The 22,273-nt window shown below is 43.6% G+C and overlaps 1 protein-coding gene across 4 annotated transcripts in view; it reads right to left on the bottom strand.

The window, feature by feature from the left end:
• Positions 1 to 22,273, bottom strand: part of LOC144497258 (putative oxidoreductase ZK1290.5) — a 116,213-nt gene that overhangs the window by 40,425 nt on the left and 53,515 nt on the right. For all 4 annotated transcript variants that reach the window (XM_078218238.1, XM_078218237.1, XM_078218240.1 and 1 more), the window contains one exon: positions 3,017 to 3,108. In XM_078218238.1, coding sequence (XP_078074364.1) covers positions 3,017 to 3,108 — 92 coding nt within the window. The remainder of the gene's footprint in view (positions 1 to 3,016; positions 3,109 to 22,273) is intronic.

Raw genomic sequence — 22,273 nt, 5'->3', positions numbered from 1 at the left:
AGAGTCACCACTGGTCTCGCTCAATTGTTGGTGCAAAATCAATTCCTCAGTCTCTCAATTAGGATTAGTCAAGGTAATTAGAGGGTGTTTGCTTCAGAAATCAATTCCTCTCTTCACAAAATGAACCAAAAAGGATCACAAATAGTTAACATTTGATTTGATTTATTATTGTCACATGGATCAACATACAGTGAAAAGTATTGTTTCTTGCATGCTATACAGACAAAACATACCGTTCATAGAGAAGGAAACGAGAGAGTGCAGAATGTAGTGTTACAGTCATAGCTAGGGTGGAGAGAAAGATCAACTTAATGCAAGGTAAGTCCATTCAGAAGTCTAACAGCAGCAGGGAAGAAGGTGTTCTTGAGTCAGTTGGTACATGGCCTCAGACTTTTGTATCTTTTTCCCGAAGGAAGAAGGTGGAAGAGAGAATATCCGGGTGCATGGTTTCCTTAATTATGCTGGCTGTTTTGCCGAGGCAACGGGAAGTGTAGACAGAGTCAATGAATGGGAGGCTGGTTTGCATGGATTGGGCTACATGCACGACCTTTTATAGTTCCTTGCAGTCTTGGGCAGAGCAGGAGCCATACCAAGCTGTGATACAACCAGAAAGAATGCTTTCTATGGTGCACCTGTAAAAGTTGGTGGGAGTCGTGGCTGACATGCCAAATTCCATGTTTTATGCAATCCTTTTGCCTGCTTTTGTTTTTAACAGAAGCATTAATCAGGTAATGACAGATGGGATGAACAATCGACATTTCACAATGACACTTTAATATGTCCTGAGCAATTGCCCTTTATAAAGAAACTGAAATGGATTAGGAATGAAAGGCAGTCACTTAATGCTCAAAAAAATTACACATCTGAGAATTTGTAAACCACCCTTTCCAACAATTCACCTTCAATGACCAGATCTCCTTTTGACAATTGAACTTAATGTCATAAGGATACTGACCTGCTTATACACAAATGAAATATATTGTGTGTTACATTTAAAAAAAAATAATTAACAGGATGTGGGTGCCACTGGCTAGGCCAGCATGTATTGTCCATCCCTAATTGCCCTTGAGAAGGTGATGGTGAGCTGCCTTCTTGAACCGCTGTAGTCCCTGTGGTGTAAGGGAGGGAGATAGGGAGGGCGTTCCAGGATTTTGACTCCATGATAGTGAAGGAACGGCGATATATTTCTTAGTCAGGATGGTGAGTAGCTTGGAAGAGAACTTCCAGGTGGTGGTGTTCCCATGTGCCTGCTGCCTTGTCCTTCGAGATGGTAGAGGTTGTGGGTTTGGAAGGGCTGCCGAAGGGGCTTTAACGAGTTTCTGCAGCGCATCTTAGAGATGCGACATTCTGCTGCCATTGTACATCAATGGCGGAGGGAGTGAATATTTGTGAAAGGGGTGCCATTCAAGCAGGCTACTACTTTGTCCTGATTGCCCACAATTTAACAGTCATCATTGTAAAGTAGTATAAACAAAACCACTGAGGAGCTGCTAATATAAGGAATACTGAAAAAAATCTTAATAACAGAGTTTATTTTAAGAGCACAGTTCTGTAAAACATCACAAAACACTAAGTCTGCATAACCACTGAACCATGGCTGAAACTTATTAAAAACTAAAACATAGACAGTGATGGAAAATTGTACAGTACATTTAATTTGTTTATAAAACTTTTGACTACCTCTCCTCAGGAAATAAGAATTGTGACACTTCACTGACTGCGTTAGCACTATTAAAATCTGGCAGAGTTTATATGAGGTTTCATTTACAAATCTGGCGTCTCCAGACTCTTTTGATAGGCTCAGAGGAGCTGGGAGAAAGCTGTCACATATATCCCCAAATTTGGCAGCTCTTGGATACCTTGGATGCCGTGGTTGCCAAAAGATCAGGACCTTGTTCCTCAGAAACTGGCCGACAGTCTTTCATCTGTTCTCAGGACAAAACCAAGTTGTGGGAGCCTTGCGAGCAGGACTCCCTGATGTGACAATCAAGCTGCTTTAGCTCAGTTTCTGGCAGCCTGGTTAACAATATTAAATAGACTTAGCAAAAAAAACCTTGATTAAGTTTTCCATTTAGACACTTGTGACCATCTGCCTTGGAGTGACATTTTATACAGTGCACCAGATAGCAATGTGCACCCTCTCCAGCACAGAAAAAATAAGTCAACAAGGAGATACAGAGAACTGAGATTTTCTCTCAGCCTTCAGTAATCAAATTTAACATGACTAACCAGGCATCATAAAAAATGAAATATTAAAAATCCATACTTTCTAGTTGAAACATAACTGAACTATCTATCCATCACAAGTCCTTTCTATATACCAATGGTGCTTTGTCTGTTGCAGCTATTATAGAAGGGATAGCTTTGTAAAGTGACCTTTTGAGTAATTCCAACTGAGTGGCACAAATCCTAAAATTTAGGAAGGGAAATATTCTTGTTGGTATAATATCCCTTTCCCAATGGAGTAGGCAAGTGATCAGAATGCTCAAAAATGGAAGCTAATACTTATATTTACAGAAATTTGTATCTCCACTAAATCCATGTGCAGTGCAAAAGTTGACATGGTAGCCACCTGGCATTTTTCAAAAAATTGGTTGGCCTGGAAATCTGCAATGTTTTAAGTTTATTTATTAGTATCACAAGTAGGCTTACATTAACACTGCAATTAAGTTACTGAATGTAGATCAAGTACAGAAATGATTTGAGGAGGTCTTCGAAGATTTCACTCTTTAAAAACATACATGTGTATGACATCATTTTCAGATGTAGTCCAGAGAGGACAATGGACCTAGGTTGAATAATGGAGATTGAGGAAGAGATAAATATTCTGAAGTTTGGTTGAGGATCTGGGAGTGTTTATGTAAAAGCTTCCTCCAGATACTAAATTGGCTGTAAAATAGGATAGAATTTCCACGTTTGTGACAGGAGCAAACTTAACAGTATGAGTAGCTTTCTCTCATTCCATTCTTGCTCATTTTCCGTTATTAAATATATTTAAAATGTTGCAGGCTCTCACCTGATTGACATGTGGAATGATGTCACAGTCTTCCTTCAGCTGCTCTAAATGAGAAATGAGGAAATTGCTCACTCCAATGGATCGACATATCCCTATGAAAAGCAATATACCAGAGAATTAGTTACATGTCAGAGGATATCCTGAATGTAAAGTGCTTTTCAGGATGACAAAGATGTAGCTGGAGCAGTGTCTGGGTAATCAGAATTTTCAGAGAGGAGCAGGAACTCCATTATTGAAAGCTGAAGTATACATCGTGTCTTAAACCACTGTTCCATCAAAACCACATTAGGAAATGGTTTTCTAATACAAACATACTGCAACTCCCTAAAGAATAAAAGCCTCATGTTGAGTGCTGGGAAAATCTAATGAGGCATCAGCAACAAAAAAAAATCAGAAATGCGTCAGCATCAAAAGAAGGAAACTATGTTTTGTGCAGCTTGCCAAACTCATATGCAACTGTAAGAATGAGGAACAAATGAGAGGGTCACAAGCAAGGACAAAGAGTTCCTAACAAACACAATCCAATTGGCTGTGTGACAGTACTGATTGTGCTGAAGTGTTGTATAATGTACAGCACAATCTAAATAAGACTAGCATTGACAGCCAAGTATTAAGGTTGAAAGTTTAATTGTAAACAAAAAGACCAGAGAATTATAAGAGTGACTTTTAACTCTAACTCGTAATAATAAGGCCAAAATCCCTTTTTTTTCAAAAAATGGTCAAAATACATTAATGAACAATATAGGGGAGATGGTGGCGTAGTCATAACGTATAGTAATCCAGAGGCTTGGGCTTATGCCCAGGGGAATGGTTTCAAATCCCACCACAGCAGCTAGTGAAATTGAAATTCAATTAATAAAAAAATCTGGAATATAAAGCAAGTCTGAGTATTGGTGATTGTGCAACTATCATAGAGCCATAAAAACCCATCTGGTTCACTAGTGCCCTTGAGGGAAGTAAATCCTTAGTTATCCTTACCTGGTTTGGCCTACATCTGACTCCAGATCCACAGCAAATATTTGATTCTTGAGAATGTGATTTTATCAGTGATATCAGAATTATAAATGAATTTAAAACTCAACTAGTTTTCAAGGAGCTAATGATCCACTTAACAAGAATAAATGTTGAAATGTTTGTTCATCCAGTGATGTGTTGAACAACTGCAGTACAAAATGGCTGAATGACAATTGCAAAGTTGCCAGTTTAAATGCAAATAGTTATTTTGATTTACATTCTCAAGAATATTTTGCTCTCAACACGGTGACACACAAGAACAGAAGCAGGAATAGGCCACCAGGTCCTTCAAGCCTGCCCCGCCATTCAGTACGATCATGGCTGATCTATGCCGACCCCAACTCCTTCGCTGTACCATTTCCCCATCGCCCTCTATTCCTCAATCTATCAAATATTTATTCGCCTCCACTTTGAATATTCTTAATGATCCAGCCTCCACCACCCTTTGGGGCAGAGAATTCCAGAGATTTTTCCACCCTCTGCGAGAAGAAATTTCTACACACCACAGTTTTAATTGACTGGCCCGTTATCTTGCAGCTATGTCCCCTCTTCAAGGCTCTCCCACTAGGGAAAACATCTCACCATCTACCCTGTCATGCCCCCTCATGTTTCAATGTCATCCCTCACTCTTCTAAACTTCAAGGAATAAAGGCCCAGACGATTTAGTCTTTCTTGATAGGACATCCCTCTCATCCCAGGAATTAGCCTGCTGAACCTCTTTTGGACCGCCTCCAATGTTAACATATCCATTTTTAGGTAGGAGAATCAAAACTGGACACAGTATTCCAGATGAGGCCTCACCAACACTCTGTGTAATTGCAATAAAACTGCCCTATTTCTAAACCCCAAGCCGTTTGCAATAAAAGCCAAAATGCCATTTGCCTTCATAACTCCTTGTTGGACCTGTCTTTTTGTGATTCATGCACTAGAACACCTAGATCCCTCTGTACTTCACCCACCAGTAGTCTCTCTCCATTTAGATAATAATTTGTCTTTTGATTCCTCCTACCAAAGTGCATGACCTCACACTTGCCCATATTAAACTCCATTTGCCAGATTTTCACCCTGTCACCCAATCTATCTATATCCCATTGCAGAATCACAATATCCTCATCTCAACATGCCCTTCCAGGTATCTTTGTGCCCTTGGCAAATTTGAAAACCTTAGATTCTGTTCCTTCTTCCAGGTCATTAATGTAAATAGTGAACAATTTCGGGCTAAGAACTGATTCCTGCGGTACTCCACCAGTTACATCTTTTCATTCTGAAAAGGAGCAATTTATTCCAACTCTCTATTTTCTATTTGACAGCCAATTTTCAATCCACGTTAACACACTTCCTTCAATTCAATGGGCTTTTACTTCTTGCACTAGCCTATTATGCAGCACCTTGTCAAATGCCTTTTGGAAACCTAAATACATCTACAGCTTTCCCCTTATCTACTCTCCCTGTTACATCCCTAAAGAATTCAAGTAAGTATGTCAAGCATGATTTACCTTCCTGTGATAACCTCCATGAATTTCATGAGGAATCTCTACTTGATTTTCCTGCGATTTCATTGAATGCGAGTTCCCTTGGTAACAGGCAATGGCCAGCCCAGGTGGAACTCATCACCTGAATCTTTTATAAGGCAGACGCCGGGAAGGGTCTGCAGAACTATTGCTCTGGTTGGGACTTATGTATGTACACCATAGAATAAAGGCTTTATTTGTGTTAAACAATAAATACCATTCTTTCCAGTCAGGGCTCCTGAGTTATTGCACTTTCATTAAACCATGTTGGCTAGATTTGATTATATTCAGCTTTCCTAATGATTAGCTACTGATTATTGACTCCAGCATCTTGCCAATAATAGATATTAAACTACATGGCCTATATTTCCCTGCCGTCTGCATTTCTTCCTTTTTGAACAGGGGAGTTACATTGACTGTGTTCCAATCTTCCGGTACTCTCCCGGAATTTAGCAAGTTATGAAAATTTTCAACCAATGGGTCTACTATCTCTGCAGCCACTTCCATTAAAACCCTAGCATGCAGTTCATTGGGTCCTGTTAATTTGTTTGTCTTTAGCCCCTCAAGTTCCTCTAATACTCTCACTTGTGATTAGGGTTTTTGTAAGTTCTACCATGTTATTTGAAATCAGCCCATCTTGGGATATTTGCAATGTCTTCTATGGTGAAGATGGATGCAAAAATTTATTTAGCATATCCGCCATTTCTTTGTTTGCTGTTATGAATTCACCAGCCTCATTCAGTAGAGGTCTGACATTTACCTTAGCTGCCTTATATCCATAGAAACTCTTACTGTTTGTTTTTATTCTACATGACAGATGTGAACTCCTACATTTTGTACATAATTTATTTTGCAATGCAAGTGCAAACACGTTTTTGTGCTTTACGTAACTAGTGATAACACATTTATAGACCAAAGGAAAATTATTTTCAAACATCCTTGAGCTTGAGATGGTACTCAGAGAAGCCTTGTTTCAAATGTATCAGTTTAAAATGTCAACGTGTAAGAAGTACATTTAGGAATTTATGAGGAACTTAAAATGATTGAAATAAAGAAATGAAAGTTGTAAATCTGAAATATTAACAGAAAATGAAGAAATGCAGAGCCAATATTTGAAAGAGAAACAGAGATTAGTGTTTTTGGCGAATATTTTCATTACAACTGGCAATGATTCTTACTCAAAGCATTAAGTTATTTTTGACCTTCCGGTGCCGGTAGCTTTCCAGTTTAAATTAAGATATTTGGCTATCACTGCTTAATCATATTATTGCACCATATTCACATGTTTACCTTCTGGATTAATGTTTCTATCCAATTGTTGTGTATTACATTGAGATAAACTCACCATGTAGATTCACAACAGGCAGCTATTTTGAACTAATTTTATTTACATCTGCCAAAAAGAACTTAGAATATGCTACACACCCTCCCCGTTCCAAAAAAACTTATACCATGAAAACAGTGTAAGCTTGACCGGGATTTTATTGTTCTTTAGGTCTCCTACAAACATGTCTCCAAGGTTGATTTCTATGTTTGCACCATACCCACAGTGATGAGAGAGTTTCTTTAATTCGAGATTGTAATTTGCAACAATCTGAAGTGGGGACTGCTTCCTTTCACCAACGCATCTCTCTGAAATCTCATTTGTTGTTGAGGCATATTATGAGTCCAGAATCTCATAAATTTCAGAATAGTCCGTAGTACTGCAATCTTGCACACAACATTGGCTAGACACTACCTCAAAAGCATCTGACCCCATAATGGTCAGGAGGACATTTACTTTTTCATCTCTGACTATTCAATTTCAGCCAAATATATATCCTTTATTCGTCCTCTTTATTAGTGTTGAATTCCCCCACTGTCCCCAAATACGCATTTTTTCAATTACATATCAATTTGACTCTGTGTACCTGAATATGATGTGCACACACAGAGCAATCTTTAAAATCACTCAGGCTTCCTCAAACTCAATTTTAGGCATTCTAAAAAGTGTGTCACAATATTCTTCAATTCTTAATTTCTCAAATAAAAAAATCAACAGAAAATCTAATCCAGTCTTGTTGCCGTCTTCCTGTGTACTGCATTGAAATAAACTCTCTGGGCCCTATTTTAATTCATAGAATCATAGAAACCCTACAGTGCAGAAGGAGGCCATTCAGCCCATCGAGTCTGCACCGACCACAATCCCACCCAGGCCCTACCCCCACATATTTACCCACTAATCCCTCTAACCTACTGAAATTCTGAAATTAATTTTACCATTTTGATTCTAAGTGCTGGGCGGACTTGAAACTGGGAGTGTTTCAGATCCGACCCATTCTGAGACGCCCCCATACGCACTCTGCCTGCAAAAATATCAGTGATTCCGAATTGCACTGCACAAGCCTGTGGGCGGAGCTTAACGCATCCAAAACCCTGCAGCTCCGATCAGCGCCTCCAACTGCACATGCGCAGGAAAAAAATGATAGAATGCTGCTCCCCTACCACATCCTTCCCGGGCATGATAATGCCTCTCCTGGCACCCACAGACATTGCCCCACCTTCAAAACATTACTGACCCCCTTATCTCCCGCACCCCCACCACCCAGACCGATTGTGGGCCCCTTCCCCTTCTTCCCCCCACTGATCACAGCCAGAGTGGCAGCGGACCCTCTTTCACCCTCACTGATATAAAGCAGAGTGGCAGCGGACCCCCTTTCACCCCCACTGATCTCAGGCAGAGTGGCAATGGATCCCCTCCAATCACAGGCAGAGTGGCAGCAGACCCCCTTTCACCCCCACTGATACCAAGCATTGTGGCAGCGGTCCTCCTTTCACCCCCACCGATCACAGGCAGAGGGGCAGCGGACGCCCTTTACCCTCCACTGATTGCAGGCAAAGTGGTAGCGGACCCACCTTTCCCTCTCCCCCCACCACCAATCTCAAGCACAGAGCCATCGGATGCTTGGCACTTACCTCCTCACTAACTGGAGCACCTGAATCGGACTTATATGGAGCATGTCTGTTTCGTGCCAATTCTGGATAGGTGAACACGGTGGGTAAAGGGGGAAGTGCCGAAAAAGTTGGGCACGCAGCCCAATAAGTCAATTTAAATGCATGCACGGGACAGTGCCGATCACAGCCATTTTCATGCCTTGGTAAAGGAGGAACCGGCGCAGAGGCGGGCGTGGATCGCGCTTTTCACCTCACGCCCAACTTTACCAAGTGTTCGCACCCGAAAATGGGCGCAATGCAATGGTAAAATCGGGCCCTCTATGTGGATTCCACCAGGCAGCCATTATGAACCAACTTCATTTATATCTCACTGACAGGACAGAGAAGGCACATATACCACACCAAATTTTTTGATACATTCTGAACAGATGTGGGCCTTATTTTTAAGAAATATGATAGTTGCTTTCTATTTATTTTGGTACCAGTAAAATCTTTACCAAAAACACAATTTCTGGGGCCCCCCTACTGGCTTATCAGGAAATGTGCCATGTTGGGCGACATGGAGATATATATAGAACATAAAACAGTACAGCACAGAACAGGCCCTTCGGCCCACGATGTTGTGCCGAGCTTTATCTGAAACCAAGATCAAGCTATCCCACTCCCTATCATCCTGGTGTGCTCCATGTGCCTATCCAATAACCGCTTAAATGTTCCTAAAGTGTCTGACTCCACTATCACTGCAGGCAGTCCATTCCACACCCCAACCACTCTCTGCGTAAAGAACCTACCTCTGATATCCGTCCTGTATCTCCCACCATGAACCCTATAGTTATGCCCCCATGTAATAGCTCCATCCACCTGAGGAAATAGTCTTTGAACGTTCACTCTATCTATCCCCTTCATCATTTTATAAACCTCTATTAAGTCTCCCCTCAGCCTCCTCCGCTCCAGAGAGAACAGCCCTAGCTCCCTCAACCTTTCCTCATAAGACCTACCCTCCAAACCAGGCAGCATCCTGGTATAGGTAGGAAAGGTCACCCTAATCAGTACTGCAGCGGCTGATCTCAACCAGTACATGTGTAGATGCTATGTCAGACCTTAGCGTTCCTTGGAAAAAAAAAGTACTGCTCTTTACTCCAGTAAAGTCATCCACTGACCTTTACTGGAAAACGTGTGTGTGATGATTGGATTTGGATGTGAAGTTTTCTGCGGTCGACCAACACAGCTAGGCTTTGCATAAAGAATGATCAGCTGAGTGAGATGCCAAAAGAATATGGGTGCCCATGAAGTCATTTCTCAATGGGAATCAGGACTTTCCAGTGAGAGTATTATATTCAATTTTCTTGGGCTTTTCTGGTTTGGTGTTAATCTTTTCTGTTCTCCAGATGTTGGGCCCACGATCAATTAATTATGCATACTCTTGGAAGTTCTAAGGGTTTCTGATATGTTAATCCCCGTTTTCACTTATTTTGACAAGCCAGTTTGATATCTTTGAGAGACTTGTGAAATGTGCAGTCATGCCACTAATTAAATGTCAAATGCCATCTTCATCAGTTCAGAAGACTGCACAAAATCACATATCATGTACATCTTGACAGTATCATAATTTAGAAATTAAGTACAATACTTCCCATCAAAGTTTCAGACAGCAACCCACACAGAGCCAATTAAGCAAAGTAAGAGAGGAAAATCTGTATCTTGTTCATTCAGTTAATGAAACATTTTGAGTACCACTGATTGTATGGGTGATCCGATCCAACATAATCACAAACTTTCAAGTAATCCATCAAACAAGATAGTACAATATTTATATTGTGTCAAGGATGTACAAAGCCTGCATAATGTTACACATTGTGCACTCACAGTATATTTTAGCCAGTACTTAAAACTATCAGCAGATCTCGATATCACCTGAGGCCTTGCACTAGAGTTAGAAAAACGATGAGAACCAGGTTTCCATGTGCTGTTATGCTTCCTTTAATATGAGTGGTATATCTAAGGAGTAGCAATCAAAATTGAAAAAAAACTGGGATCTGGATTCTGTCAGAGGTTCATCAAATCAGGATGCAGAGGTTATCTCTCAGGAGACTGAACCCTCAGAAAGAAATTCCATTAGTGAAGACTGCTATGAAGGGGCCCCTGCAAAACAACCAAATCACTGGCAGTGAACGTGCTTCTGAGATTCTCAAGGCAACGTAAATCCAATCTGACTGGCAGGGCTATTGAGATAGCATCCAAAAATGTACTATCTTGTTCCATTTCCACCTGCTACCATCTTAACTTTCAAATGGATATGGTACTGCTTGACTCAGGTGACTTAATACTGGGAGCACGGGGTCCTATGATATTAGGACTTTATGATATTTAACCTCCGATACAGCTGCCCTGCTGAATGAATAACTTTCTTTAGTGGGACCCAAGATTGGAGTGCTGCCTCACCAAGTGAGTCTGGACCTCTGCTAACACAGCATTCCCTGCCCAACCCCTGGACAGCCTGCTTAGAGCCTGGATTGCAAAACCTCTGGTGAGTGAACTATCCACAAGAACCAAATACAATTCTCAACTTATAAAGACAACATGAACTGTGTCCATTGGATATATTTATCTATAAGGTATGAGGTAATAGGTCCCGAGTTGAGGTTATGTCTCCAGGACTAGGTTGTAATGTACAAGTGAACACTTAAACACTGGAGAATAATTGTTTTACACTGATGTGATGGCTGCAAATTTAGTCTCATGCTGAAAACCAATATTCTGGCCATAGTCTCAATGCCATCTTGATTCAGCTTACCTGCTAAATCACTCAGCTAGCACACAGATTAGTCCTGGTGAGAAAAGTAAATGAAAGGGCTGAACAGAGGCCAACTGAGCCCACATTACTGTTTAGGAGACAGGAGCATCACTCTTGTAAAAGAATAAAAACTCACTTGTTCTTCGGTGGCTGTCAGCACTGCTTTAAGGACCACTAGTCAGACTGCTGTATTTTGTCCAATTTGGCATTGAGGTCCTGAAGTGGGAGCTAGCCCTCTGATTAGCATTTTCATGGGGTTTAGTTGTGTGCCCCAGACACAAAGGGTCACACCAGAGATCGGTGTGTTCACCAAAATAAAGGGCATGATGGGGACCAATTTCTCCTCCTATGGCTTCCCACGCTAAGTCTTCAGCTCATTACTTCTCTGCCTACCTTTAGAAGCCTCCTGAAAACCAATCTTACCTACCAAATCTATCCTCTGTGCAACTCTCCTGTATATTTGGTGTCCATCCTTTCTTTTGGGCTGCAAAACCCTTGGATTGTCCTTTTTTTAAAAACATTACAGGCAATGGATAAATGTAACTTATTAATTATTTTGCCTTGGCAATCTGATTACTTATTCTGCAAATTCTGTCTGTTCCTTTAGGTTTACAAACTGCTTAATGCCAGGTTCTGGCCAAAGGGGAAAATACTGTTTGAATCTAAATAAAAAAAACTTGAAACCCAGCATAAATTAAATTACAAAACCTGAAGATTTTCAACACTGAGGGCGGGATCTCGAGTCTGCAGTTTGAGCCCGCGTTCGCCGTCTGAGGGAATTGTGGCGCAGGCAATCCGAGCATTTGGAAAGGCGTGATTCTCGACAGTGAAATCACCTTTTCCGATTTTGAGCTAATCGCACCTGTGGAGTGATGTGGAAAGGGCGTGAACCTAATTTGAATGCATCAGCAAATCATTAGTGAGCACTCATTCCAGATGTTGAGCCCATACTGAATATTCAGCTGGCACCAGCGTGACATCATGTCGGCACCATTTACAACAGGTTTACAAAAGCATGAACCAGGTGCTGTTAAGCACCAGTCAGTAGGTGAGCGCTCAGGCAGTCATTATTTCTTAGGTAGTTCAACACGCAAGGGGCACCAGGAAAGTGCTGGGGATGCACACAAATGCAGCTCGGGGCCAGGGATGAGGGTCACAGTCACCATCAGGGGAGGGGGAAGGGGTTTGGAGGGTGTGTGCGTTTCAGTCAGGCCTTACCATCGCTTCATATCAGGTTGCCCCTTGCTCCAAGATGATGCGCCGGTTGTCAAGCAGGCATCACTTCCCGGTTCCGCCATGCTGGGTTACTGTTCAAACAGTGGCTGAGTGGATGCCCTTCCTTGTTGGAGCTGCAAACTGGGTGGGAGGCGGCCACGTCAAAGGGGCATTACTTGGTGCGACTATGAGGTGCTGAGTCTTGCTTTGGGAGAGGCCCGGCTGCAAGGGTAAGGTGGAGGTAGCAGTGATAGGGAGCTACCATGCCTCATGAAGCATAAAGATCCCATCACTTTGGGGAGGGCGAATGCAGTGAAACCTATAATCCTCTATCAATAACATGAGGCCAGAGGGAATCACTGGACAGGAAGTTCAAATCCATTTCTCTGTGAACTCTGACTCTCATGTCCAGCAGTGAGAGGATGTTTATTGTTCTCATGCAAGGCTGCTTAACTGCACAGCATTGCAGATCCTGAAGAATGAAGCTGACCTCTAGGGAACTGTTGCATACCTATCAGGAATCAGCTGCTTCAAGATGAATGTTGTTGTCAAAGCGACTAACTAATGAATCTTGGAAGAATCCAGCATCCCAATTTAATATCCAGAGGCAGATCCAGTCGCACAGTCTGGGGACATGGGTTAACCCTTTGGAACAGCAAGCCCCAAGAATGGAGCAGCGTCTTTCAATTCAGGCCTCAGCAGTACACAGCTTGCACTGTGGAGAACCCCATGGCAAGATAGAATAGTGATAGCTGGCATAATTATTCCGTATCAGAACTGGCACCATTTTTGACGAGTCCAGTCAGGATGCAGACTTTGTTCTCATGCATTCAGATGCACTTTAGCTCTGTTCAGGGTTGAGGCATGTTCTTTGGCTCAGGTGGGTGAGGGGGAATGTGTGGCTCAGACACCATGAGACAACAGAGGCTCAACACTATTCATCCTGCTGGACTACAGAGGAATCTAGATGGGGATGTGGCTGCAATGACAGAGGAGGTGTTGTGAGAGAGTGCAGAAATTCACACAAGTAATGGAAAGCACTGGGGTGGAATGGCCAGGACCAGTGGGCTGCAGCTGTTCACGGAGCAAGACCACACAAGGAGGAACAATGACAGCCAAGAATCTCCTGGCGTCGGTGTTCCTACTTTCAGTTGTCCGAGCTGCAGTGCCGGAGAAGACTGCGCCTGTCCCACATGAGCTGGCACCGCATGGAACTGGAGGAAACCCAATGCCTGTGGCCCTTAAACTTATGTCCGTTCGAAACTTTTATGCAAGCGGTTCATTCCAGGCAGCACAGGGGACATCTGTGGCATCTCCCAGTCTGCTACTCACAAATGTATAATAGAGGTGACTGATGCCTTCAATTCCAGGGCTGAACTGTTGATCAACTTTGACCAGGACCAGGTGAGTCAGGACGCCAGGGCCATTGCCTTCGCTGACCTATCAGGGTTACCCACATAACACCACTTAGGAATTGCAAGGGATTCCACTGCCTCAACATCCAACTCATCTGTGACCACATAAAGTGCATTATGCAGGTGTGCACCCATTTCCCGGGGAGTGTCCATATCAGTTACATCTTGGGTTGCTCACAAATCCCAACTGTCTTTCAGGGAAAGCGGCAGCTGGAAGGATGGCTCCTTGGGGACAAGGGGTAGCCACTCAAGAGCTGGCTGATGATGCCAGTGCGGAGGCCACAAACACCAGCGGAGACCCGATACAATGCACCTCACATGTTGCTAGAGCAGGCAAATGGACTGTTGAAAATGTGGTTCCAGTGGCTGGAGCAGTTGAGCAGTGCCCTACAATACAGCCCCAGAGAATCTCCCGCATTATTGTGGTTCTGCTGTTCTCTCCAAAACATTGTGCTGCAGAGGGGAGAACACCTAGATCTGGAGATGGACGAACGCCAGATCTTCTCGGGTAAGGAGGATGCTGAGGAGGGTGATGGGCCTGACAATGCCGAGGAGGAGGAAGAATGCTGGGCAGTGGACAGGGCTAGAATTTGCCATCTGGTGCCCTGATCCCCTCTCGTTTCGGGGATGAGTGGAAGCAGCAAGTGGTGAGATCTCCCACAATGGGTGTATGGTCAAACTAATGATGTAATGCCACCGTGATCTAACCATTTGGTTGCAGGTTTTCAATGGTAGGGGGCTGCAGCCATTGGCCTGACTCTGCTGGAGAATGATGATGACTTGCAGCAAGGACAAAGCAATGCTTCCCTCATCCTCAGTGATGTCTGACTCCTGTCTAACAGAGAGCTACATGTGCCACGCCAATGAACAGACACATCATGGGGTTCATCAAAGCTGCAATAATAGTCTCTGACATTGCAGGCCCCTCGACACCTTTGGCCAGGATTCCATTTTCATTGTACACCTGAGGTGGGCAGGCAATCAGCACCTCGACGGCCCTTTGGCCTCTCCCGCTCAGGAGAAGAGGTGCAAAATTGAACGGCGGGGGGAGGGGGGGGGCTGGCGGTTACCTGCAGCAGAGCTTCTTTACTCTCTCCTTAGTGTGGGAGAGACATAGCACAGCCATTCTCAAACTCCATAGGAACGAAGTGCTGGGTGTGTGCATGGGTCCACCGAGCTTGGCAGCATGAAGGCTGTGTGAGTGAACGGAGTGATTTGTTATTTGTAACCTCTCTACACTCAGGTCTACTTTCACCCGTACTAACTAGGTGCCTTTTACTCATTTTTCCTCATTGTCCCACTACATTTAGGTGTCTGCCCAGGATCCGCAGCTGAGATTGAGAAGGCCTACTGACTTCCACGTTGTGTTGCCCGAGATGACCTTGGTGGGTGTCCCTGGGGGGCCTACTCCCCTAGGGCCCTGGCCTGCTTTCAGGCTAAGAAGCCTCACAACACCAGGTTAAAGTCCAACAGGTTTATTTGGTAGCAAATACCATAAGCTTTCGGAGCACTGCTCCTTCGTCAGATGGGGTGGCTTCTTACCGTGTTCACCCCAGTCCAATGCCGGCATCTCCACATCATGCCTGCTTTCAGGCAGCAGGGGTTTTGCAGTACTGCCTCATCGGTGTGTGGGGCTGGAGGGGGACTCAGATAGGCTGGACACCCCCACAGTCTCTTGGGTGGAAGGCCTCAGATTGTGCACCAGACAATCCTCATCCCTTCGGCTGCCCAATGGTCCTCCATGGGATGGAGGGGTAACTGGTGTGAGGTCCGGGAGCTCCGCCGTCCTCTGGTGCTGACACTGATGGATTCCCACCAGTGCCTGCACCATGCAGTTGAGGCCCCCAGACATGGAGGTCATGAGCTGAACCATGATGTGGACATCTCCTGCCACAGAGTGCTTATCCTGCGCCAAGGTCTCCACTGCAGATGTCAAACTAGCAGCGTTGGCCTCAGTGCACTGGAATGATGGCACCACTTGGTTGGACATAAGGTGATGGGGTGGGAACCAAAGCAAAGGTGAATTAATTGAAGGGGAATGAGAGTAGGTCCAGTAAGACTCAGAGGAAGAGCAGGCAGGGTGTGGTTACTAATCAAAGAGGGTCTGGTGTTCTGAAGTGCATTTGTTTCAATGCGAGAAGTGTAACAGATAAGGCAAATGAACTTAGAGCTTGGATTAGTACTTGGAACTATGATGTTGTTGCCATTACAGAGACTTGGTTAAGGGAAGGACAGGATTGGCAGCTTAACGTTCCAGGATACAGATGGTTCAGGCGGGATAGAGGGTGATGTAAAAGGGGTGGGGGAGTTGCACTAGTGGTTAAGGCAAATATCAGTTGTACTGTGGGAGGACACCTCGGAGGGCTCATACAGCGAGGCAATATGGATAGAGCTCAGGAATAGGAAGGATGTAGTCACAATGTTGGGGATTTACTATAGGCCGCCAAACTGCCAGGGGGCATAGGTTTAAGGTGTGAGGGGCAAGATTTAAAGGAGATGTAAGAGGCAAGTTTTTTTACACAGAGGGTAGCGGGTGCCTTGAACTCGTTGCTGGGGGAGGTAGTGGAAGCAGATGCAATAGTGACTTTTAAGGGGCATCTTGACAAATACATGAATAGGATGGGAATGGAGGGATACAGTCCCCGGAAGGGTAGGGGGTTTTAGTTCAGTTGGCAGCATGGTTGGTGCAGGCTTGGAGGGCCAAAGGGCCTGTTCCTGTGCTGTAATTTTCTCTGTTCTTTGATGGGACTCCTCCAATCAGCCTTACACTCCAAGGAAAGATGCTGTGTAGTTGGCAGCGTTGACATTTAAGATGGTGATGAGGTATGGCAGGTGTGGGTCCTAAGTGGGAGCTGTAGTGTGAGGAGCATGGCATTGACTGCGGTGGGGGGAGGGCGGGGGGAGTAAGAACTTGGTGAATGGAGGATGCCCAACTTTACAGGTGTTGCCAAAGGCCAAAGCGTTTGGGTGAGAGAGGTGAAGGTGGAGTTGTGACAGGGGGTCCAGGAAAAGCCTGCACGAGGCTTACCCTGGCTGAGCAGCGAAGATCTTTCATCTTCTTGTGGCATTGCTGCCCCATCCTCTTCTGCAACAAACTGGCACTCACCAGGAATGCCACTGTTTCCCAGGCAGGGGTGGTGACCTTGGTGGGAGGCCTTCTCCTGGAACGGGGGTAGAGTGCATCCCGCTTCTGCCCCACTCTATTGAGAAGTCTGGTCAGGGCTCCCTCTGAGAAATGTGATGCAGGCTTTCTGCCTGCCATCCCTGCAGTAGCTGTGGAGCCAGTGCTGGGGAGCTGTTTATATGCAGGTGCCCAGTGATTAGTGTTATTAAGTGTAGCCGCAGCAGGCAAATCAGAGGGAGCCGCCATGGGCGTGGCATGATTCGCATGGCCATGAAAAGTTTTGTCAATGAGGTTCAAGATTCAGTCGTAAATTATGCTGGAGCGGCAGGATTTGCTCTATTTTTCTCACTGGAGCCGACACTCTGCCAAATTCTGGTAAGATCATCCCCTAACAGGTTGTAAAATCAATGTTGCTCTACTGTTTTCGATCAGCCTCACAGGGCTAGTATGAAGTGCAGGAGGCAAAAGCTTCAAATGTTCCACCGCAAAAGGTATTCCTGGGATTTTTCCTGGTTACCAAGGGGAGAAATCTATGCCATGTGAAATATATTTAACAGAGACATTTCTCCCTGTTGGACATGGTATGCCTGTTTCAACTGTAAGCATTACTTTATCTAAATTTGATGTGCTTTGCATCTGGCAAATTTATTGCTTTGTTCAAGGTACTTTCCCACCCTCAAACTACTTTTTAAATACATTAGTTCTTATCCAGTTTGACTGTTTCGCAAGCTTTAGTTAGCCATAAAGTTGTTTTCCCTCAGAATACTTGTTCTTTGTTCTCAGAATGCCTTTCTAAGAATTGTATACATTGGCAACCTTCTGTTTAGTTAATGGTGAGACTGGGGATTTCCTCTACTTCAAGGAAACTTGACCTTGTGCTTCATAGGTAATAGTGTTGGGAGATGGAACTTAAGGTTCAGAAAAACTACTGCTGTCCAAATTGAGTTGGAGACAATTGATCAGAATCAAATTTATTCATACAAATTCTGGATAACAAGAAAAACACACACTTGCATAGTGCCAAAGTCCCAGGCCACTTTACAACCAATTAAGTACTTTTAAAAGTGTAATCATTGTTGCATTGTAGGAAACATGGCAGCCAATTTGAACAAAACAAGGTCACACAAACAGCGACGAATAATCTGCATTTAGTGATGTTGGCTGAGAGATGAATATTGGTAAGGACCAGCTTGCTTGCAGTCCCATAAATGCTTCTATTTCCCAATGGAAGGCAGGAATAATCTGTCTATAATCTCCTTGCAGCCTCTCTGTGTCCTCACCGCAGTTTACTTTCTCACCTGGCTTTGTATTGTCAGCCAATTTAGATACATTATTCTCTGTTACTTTGTCTGAGTCATTGCAACTAACTGATCGTTGTTGTACTCTACTAATCACAGTCTGTCAACTTGAAAATGTCCCGTTTATCGCTATCCTTATTTCCTGTCCATTAATCAATCCTCTGTCCATTAACATTACCCCCAATTCCATGAGCCCTTATCTTGTGTATTAATCCTTTGTGTGGCACCTTATTGACTGCCTTTTGGAAATCCAAGTATGCTATATTTGTTTTGCCCTTTAGCTACACAAATTATATCCTCAAAACCAAAAGAAAAAACGCTGGAAAATCTCAGCAGGTCTGGCAGCATCTGTAAGGAGAGAAAAGAGCTGACGTTTTGAGTCCAGACGACCCTTTGTCAAAGCCGGGTCATCAGGTCGTCTGGACTCGAAACATCAGCTCTTTTTTCTCCTTACAGATGCCGCCAGACCTGCTGAGATTTTCCAGCGTTTTCTCTTTTGGTTTCAGATTCCAGCATCCGCAGTAATTTGCTTCGATCCTCAAAACATGACTAGAACCATAGAATCCCTACAGTGCAGAAGGAGGCCATTTGGCCTATCGAGTCTGCACCGACAACAATCCCACCCAGGCCCTATCCCTGTAACCCCATGTAATTATCCTGCAAATCCACCTGACACTAAGGGACAATTTAGCATGGCCAATCCACTTAACCCGCACATCTTTGGAGTGTGGGAGGAAACCGGAGTACCTGGATAAAACCCACGCAGACATGGGGAGAATGTGCAGACTCCGCACAGACAGTAACCGAAGCCGGGAATCGAACTCAGCAGTGCTGTGAGGCAGCACTGCTAAGCACTGTGCCACCGTGCCGCCCCATGATTAGATTTGTCAAACACAATTCCCTTGTTTAAAAACCATGCTGATATTGTCTGATCATACTATCTTTTTCTAGGTATGTTGTTAAGACTTCCTGATTCCAGCATTTTCCCAATGACAGATGTCAGATTAACTGACTTGTAGTTCCTGGTTTTCTCGCTCCATCCTTTCTTGACATTTGCTAACTTCCAATCTGCTGAGACTGTTCTGCAGCCTAGGGAATTTTGGAAAATCATAACCAGCAAATCCACCATCTCTGCAGCTACTGCTTTTAGAACCCTAGCCTGCAGACCTTGGGTCCTGGGCATTAGCTGGATTTCAGACGCTAATATTTCTCCAATACTTTTTTTCTGTGGATGTTAATTGCCTCACTCTTATTAGCCTAGGTTACCCTCTATTTCTGGTATGTAATTTGTTTCTTCTACTATGAAGTCGGACAGAAAATAGGAGATCAATATCTCTGCCATTTCCTCATTCCCCATTATAATTTCTCCTGTCTGCCTCCAAGGACCAAGGTTTACTTTAGCTCCTCTCCTCCTTTTTATTTACTTGTAAAATCTCTTACAGTCTGTATTTATATTCCTGGCTAGTTTACACTTGTATTCTATTTTATCCCTCTTCATCAACTATTTGGTGGCCATTTGCTGGTTCGTAAAACACCCCCAATCCTCAGGGTTACTCCTATTCTTTGCAACATTACTAGTCTATTCTTTTGATCCAATACTGTCTTGTACTTTAGTAAGCCACGGATGGATCTTTCTTACCAAACTGTTATTTTTTAATGGAATGCATTTTTGTTGGACATTTTGAATGGCTTTAAATATTTCCTACTATTTATTACTGTAATTACCATAAGATTTAGTCTATATACCCAACCAACCTTAGCTAGCTCTCCCCTTGTACCTATGTAATTGGCTTTGTTTAAATTTATTATTGTTTGGAATTGGAATATGTTATTTTCAAACTTAGTATGAAAACAATGGTATTATGATCATTTTTCCAGTGGATCTTTCTCTATGAGGTTACTAATTATTCCTACTTAATTGCACAGTTCAAAATAACTTTATCCCCAGTTGGTTGCAAAATGTATTGTTCTGAGAAACTGACATGAAAGCATTATGTAATCTTCATTAGGTCATCTTCCAGACCACCTTTACCAATTTGATTGGTCCAGTCCAAAGGACAATGAAAGTCCTCCACAATTATTACACTGCTTTTGTTATAAGCTTTAATTACTTCTTGCATAAAGCTCTGTTCAACAGTACAACTACTGTCAAGGGGGCGAATAAAATACTATCACCAGTGTTTTCTTACACTTGTTATCCCTAATGTCCAGTTAAACTGATTCTACTTCCTGATCTTCTGAGTCAAGATCCTTTCTCAACACTGTCTGCATATCAACCTTTACAACCAGGGAAACTCCTCCTTTTCCCTTCTGCCTGTCTTTTCAAAATGTTGAAATATCTAAAAATTTCTCCATAGCCTCAACTCCTTCCCATCTCTGCAACTTCCTCCAGCTCCAGCCTATCGTGTGGCCCCTTCTCCTTATTTTTAAATTGCTGGTGGTAAAGCCTTCAGCCATCTCTGCAATTCTGCTAAGCTTTTCTGCCATACTTTATTGTTTCCCATCTTCAAAAACAACAACTGCGACTGGACCCTAAACTTCCTAACTCACAGACTACAATCAGTAAGGATAGGCAATAACACCTCCTCCACGATCATCCTCAACACGGTGCCCCACAAAGCTGTGTTCTCAGCCTCCTACTATACTTCTTATACACCTATGACTGTGCGGCCAAATTCCCCTCCAATTTGATTTTCAAGTTTGCTGACGACACCACCATAGTGGGTCAGATCTCAAACAATGACGAGACAGATTACAGGAATGAGATAGAGAATCTGGTGAACTGGTGCGGCAACAATAATCTCTCCCTTAATGTCAACAAAACGAAGGAGATTTTCATTGATTTCGGGAAGCATAAAGGAGAACATGCCCTTGTCTACATCAACTGGGACAAAGCAGAAAGGGTCAAGAGCTTCAAGTTTTTAGGTGTCTAGATCACCAACAATCTGTCCTGGTTCCCCCGACACAATAGTTAAGAAAGCCCACCAATGCCTCTACTTTCTCAGAAGACTAAGGAAATTTGGCATGGCAGCTATGACTCTCACCAACTTTTACAGATGCACCATAGAAAGCATTCGTTCTGGTTATATCACAGCTTGGTATGGCTCTGCTCTGCCCAAGACCGCAAGGAACTACAAAAGATCGTGAATGTAGCCCAATCCATCATGCAAACCAGCCTCCCATCCATTGACTTTGTCTACACTTCCCGCTGTCTCAGCAAAGCAGCCAGCATGATTAAGGATCCCACGCACCCCGGACATTCTCTCCTTCCATCTTCTTCCGTCGGGTAAAAAATACAAAAGTCTGAGGTCATTTACCAACCGACTGAAGAACAGCTTCTTCCCTGCTGCTGTCAGCCTTTTGAATGGACTTACCTTGCATTAGAACATAGAACATTACAGCGCAGTACAGGCCCTTCGGCCCTCGATGTTGCGCCGACCATTGGAACCAATCTAAAGCCCCTCTAATCTACACTATTCCAATATCATCCATATGTTTATCCAATAACCATTTGAATGCTCTTAATGTTGACGAGTCCACTACTGCTGCAGGCAGGGCATTCCACGCCCTTACTACTCTCCGAGTAAAGAACCTACCTCTAACATCTGTCCTATATCTCTCACCCCTCAATTTAAAGCTATGTCCCCTCGTGCTAGCCATCACCATCCAAGGAAAAAGGCTCTCACTATCCACCCTATCTAATCCTCCGATCATCTTGTATGCCTCTATTAAGTCACCTCTTAACCTTCTTCTAACGAAAACAACCTCAAGCCTCTCAGCCTTTCCTCATACGATTTTCCCACCATACCATACAACATCCTGGTAAATCTCCTCTGCACCCTTTCCAACACTTCCATATCTTTCCTATAATACGGCGACCAGAACTGTACATAATACTCCAAATGCGGCCGCACCAGAGTTTTGTACAGTTGCAGCATGACCTCCTGGCTCC

Source organism: Mustelus asterias, chromosome 8 (assembly GCF_964213995.1).
Source record: "Mustelus asterias chromosome 8, sMusAst1.hap1.1, whole genome shotgun sequence".
Lineage (NCBI taxonomy): Eukaryota > Metazoa > Chordata > Chondrichthyes > Carcharhiniformes > Triakidae > Mustelus > Mustelus asterias.
The sequence above is the reverse complement of the archived record's forward strand: the minus strand, read 5'-3'. Positions and strand labels throughout refer to the sequence as shown.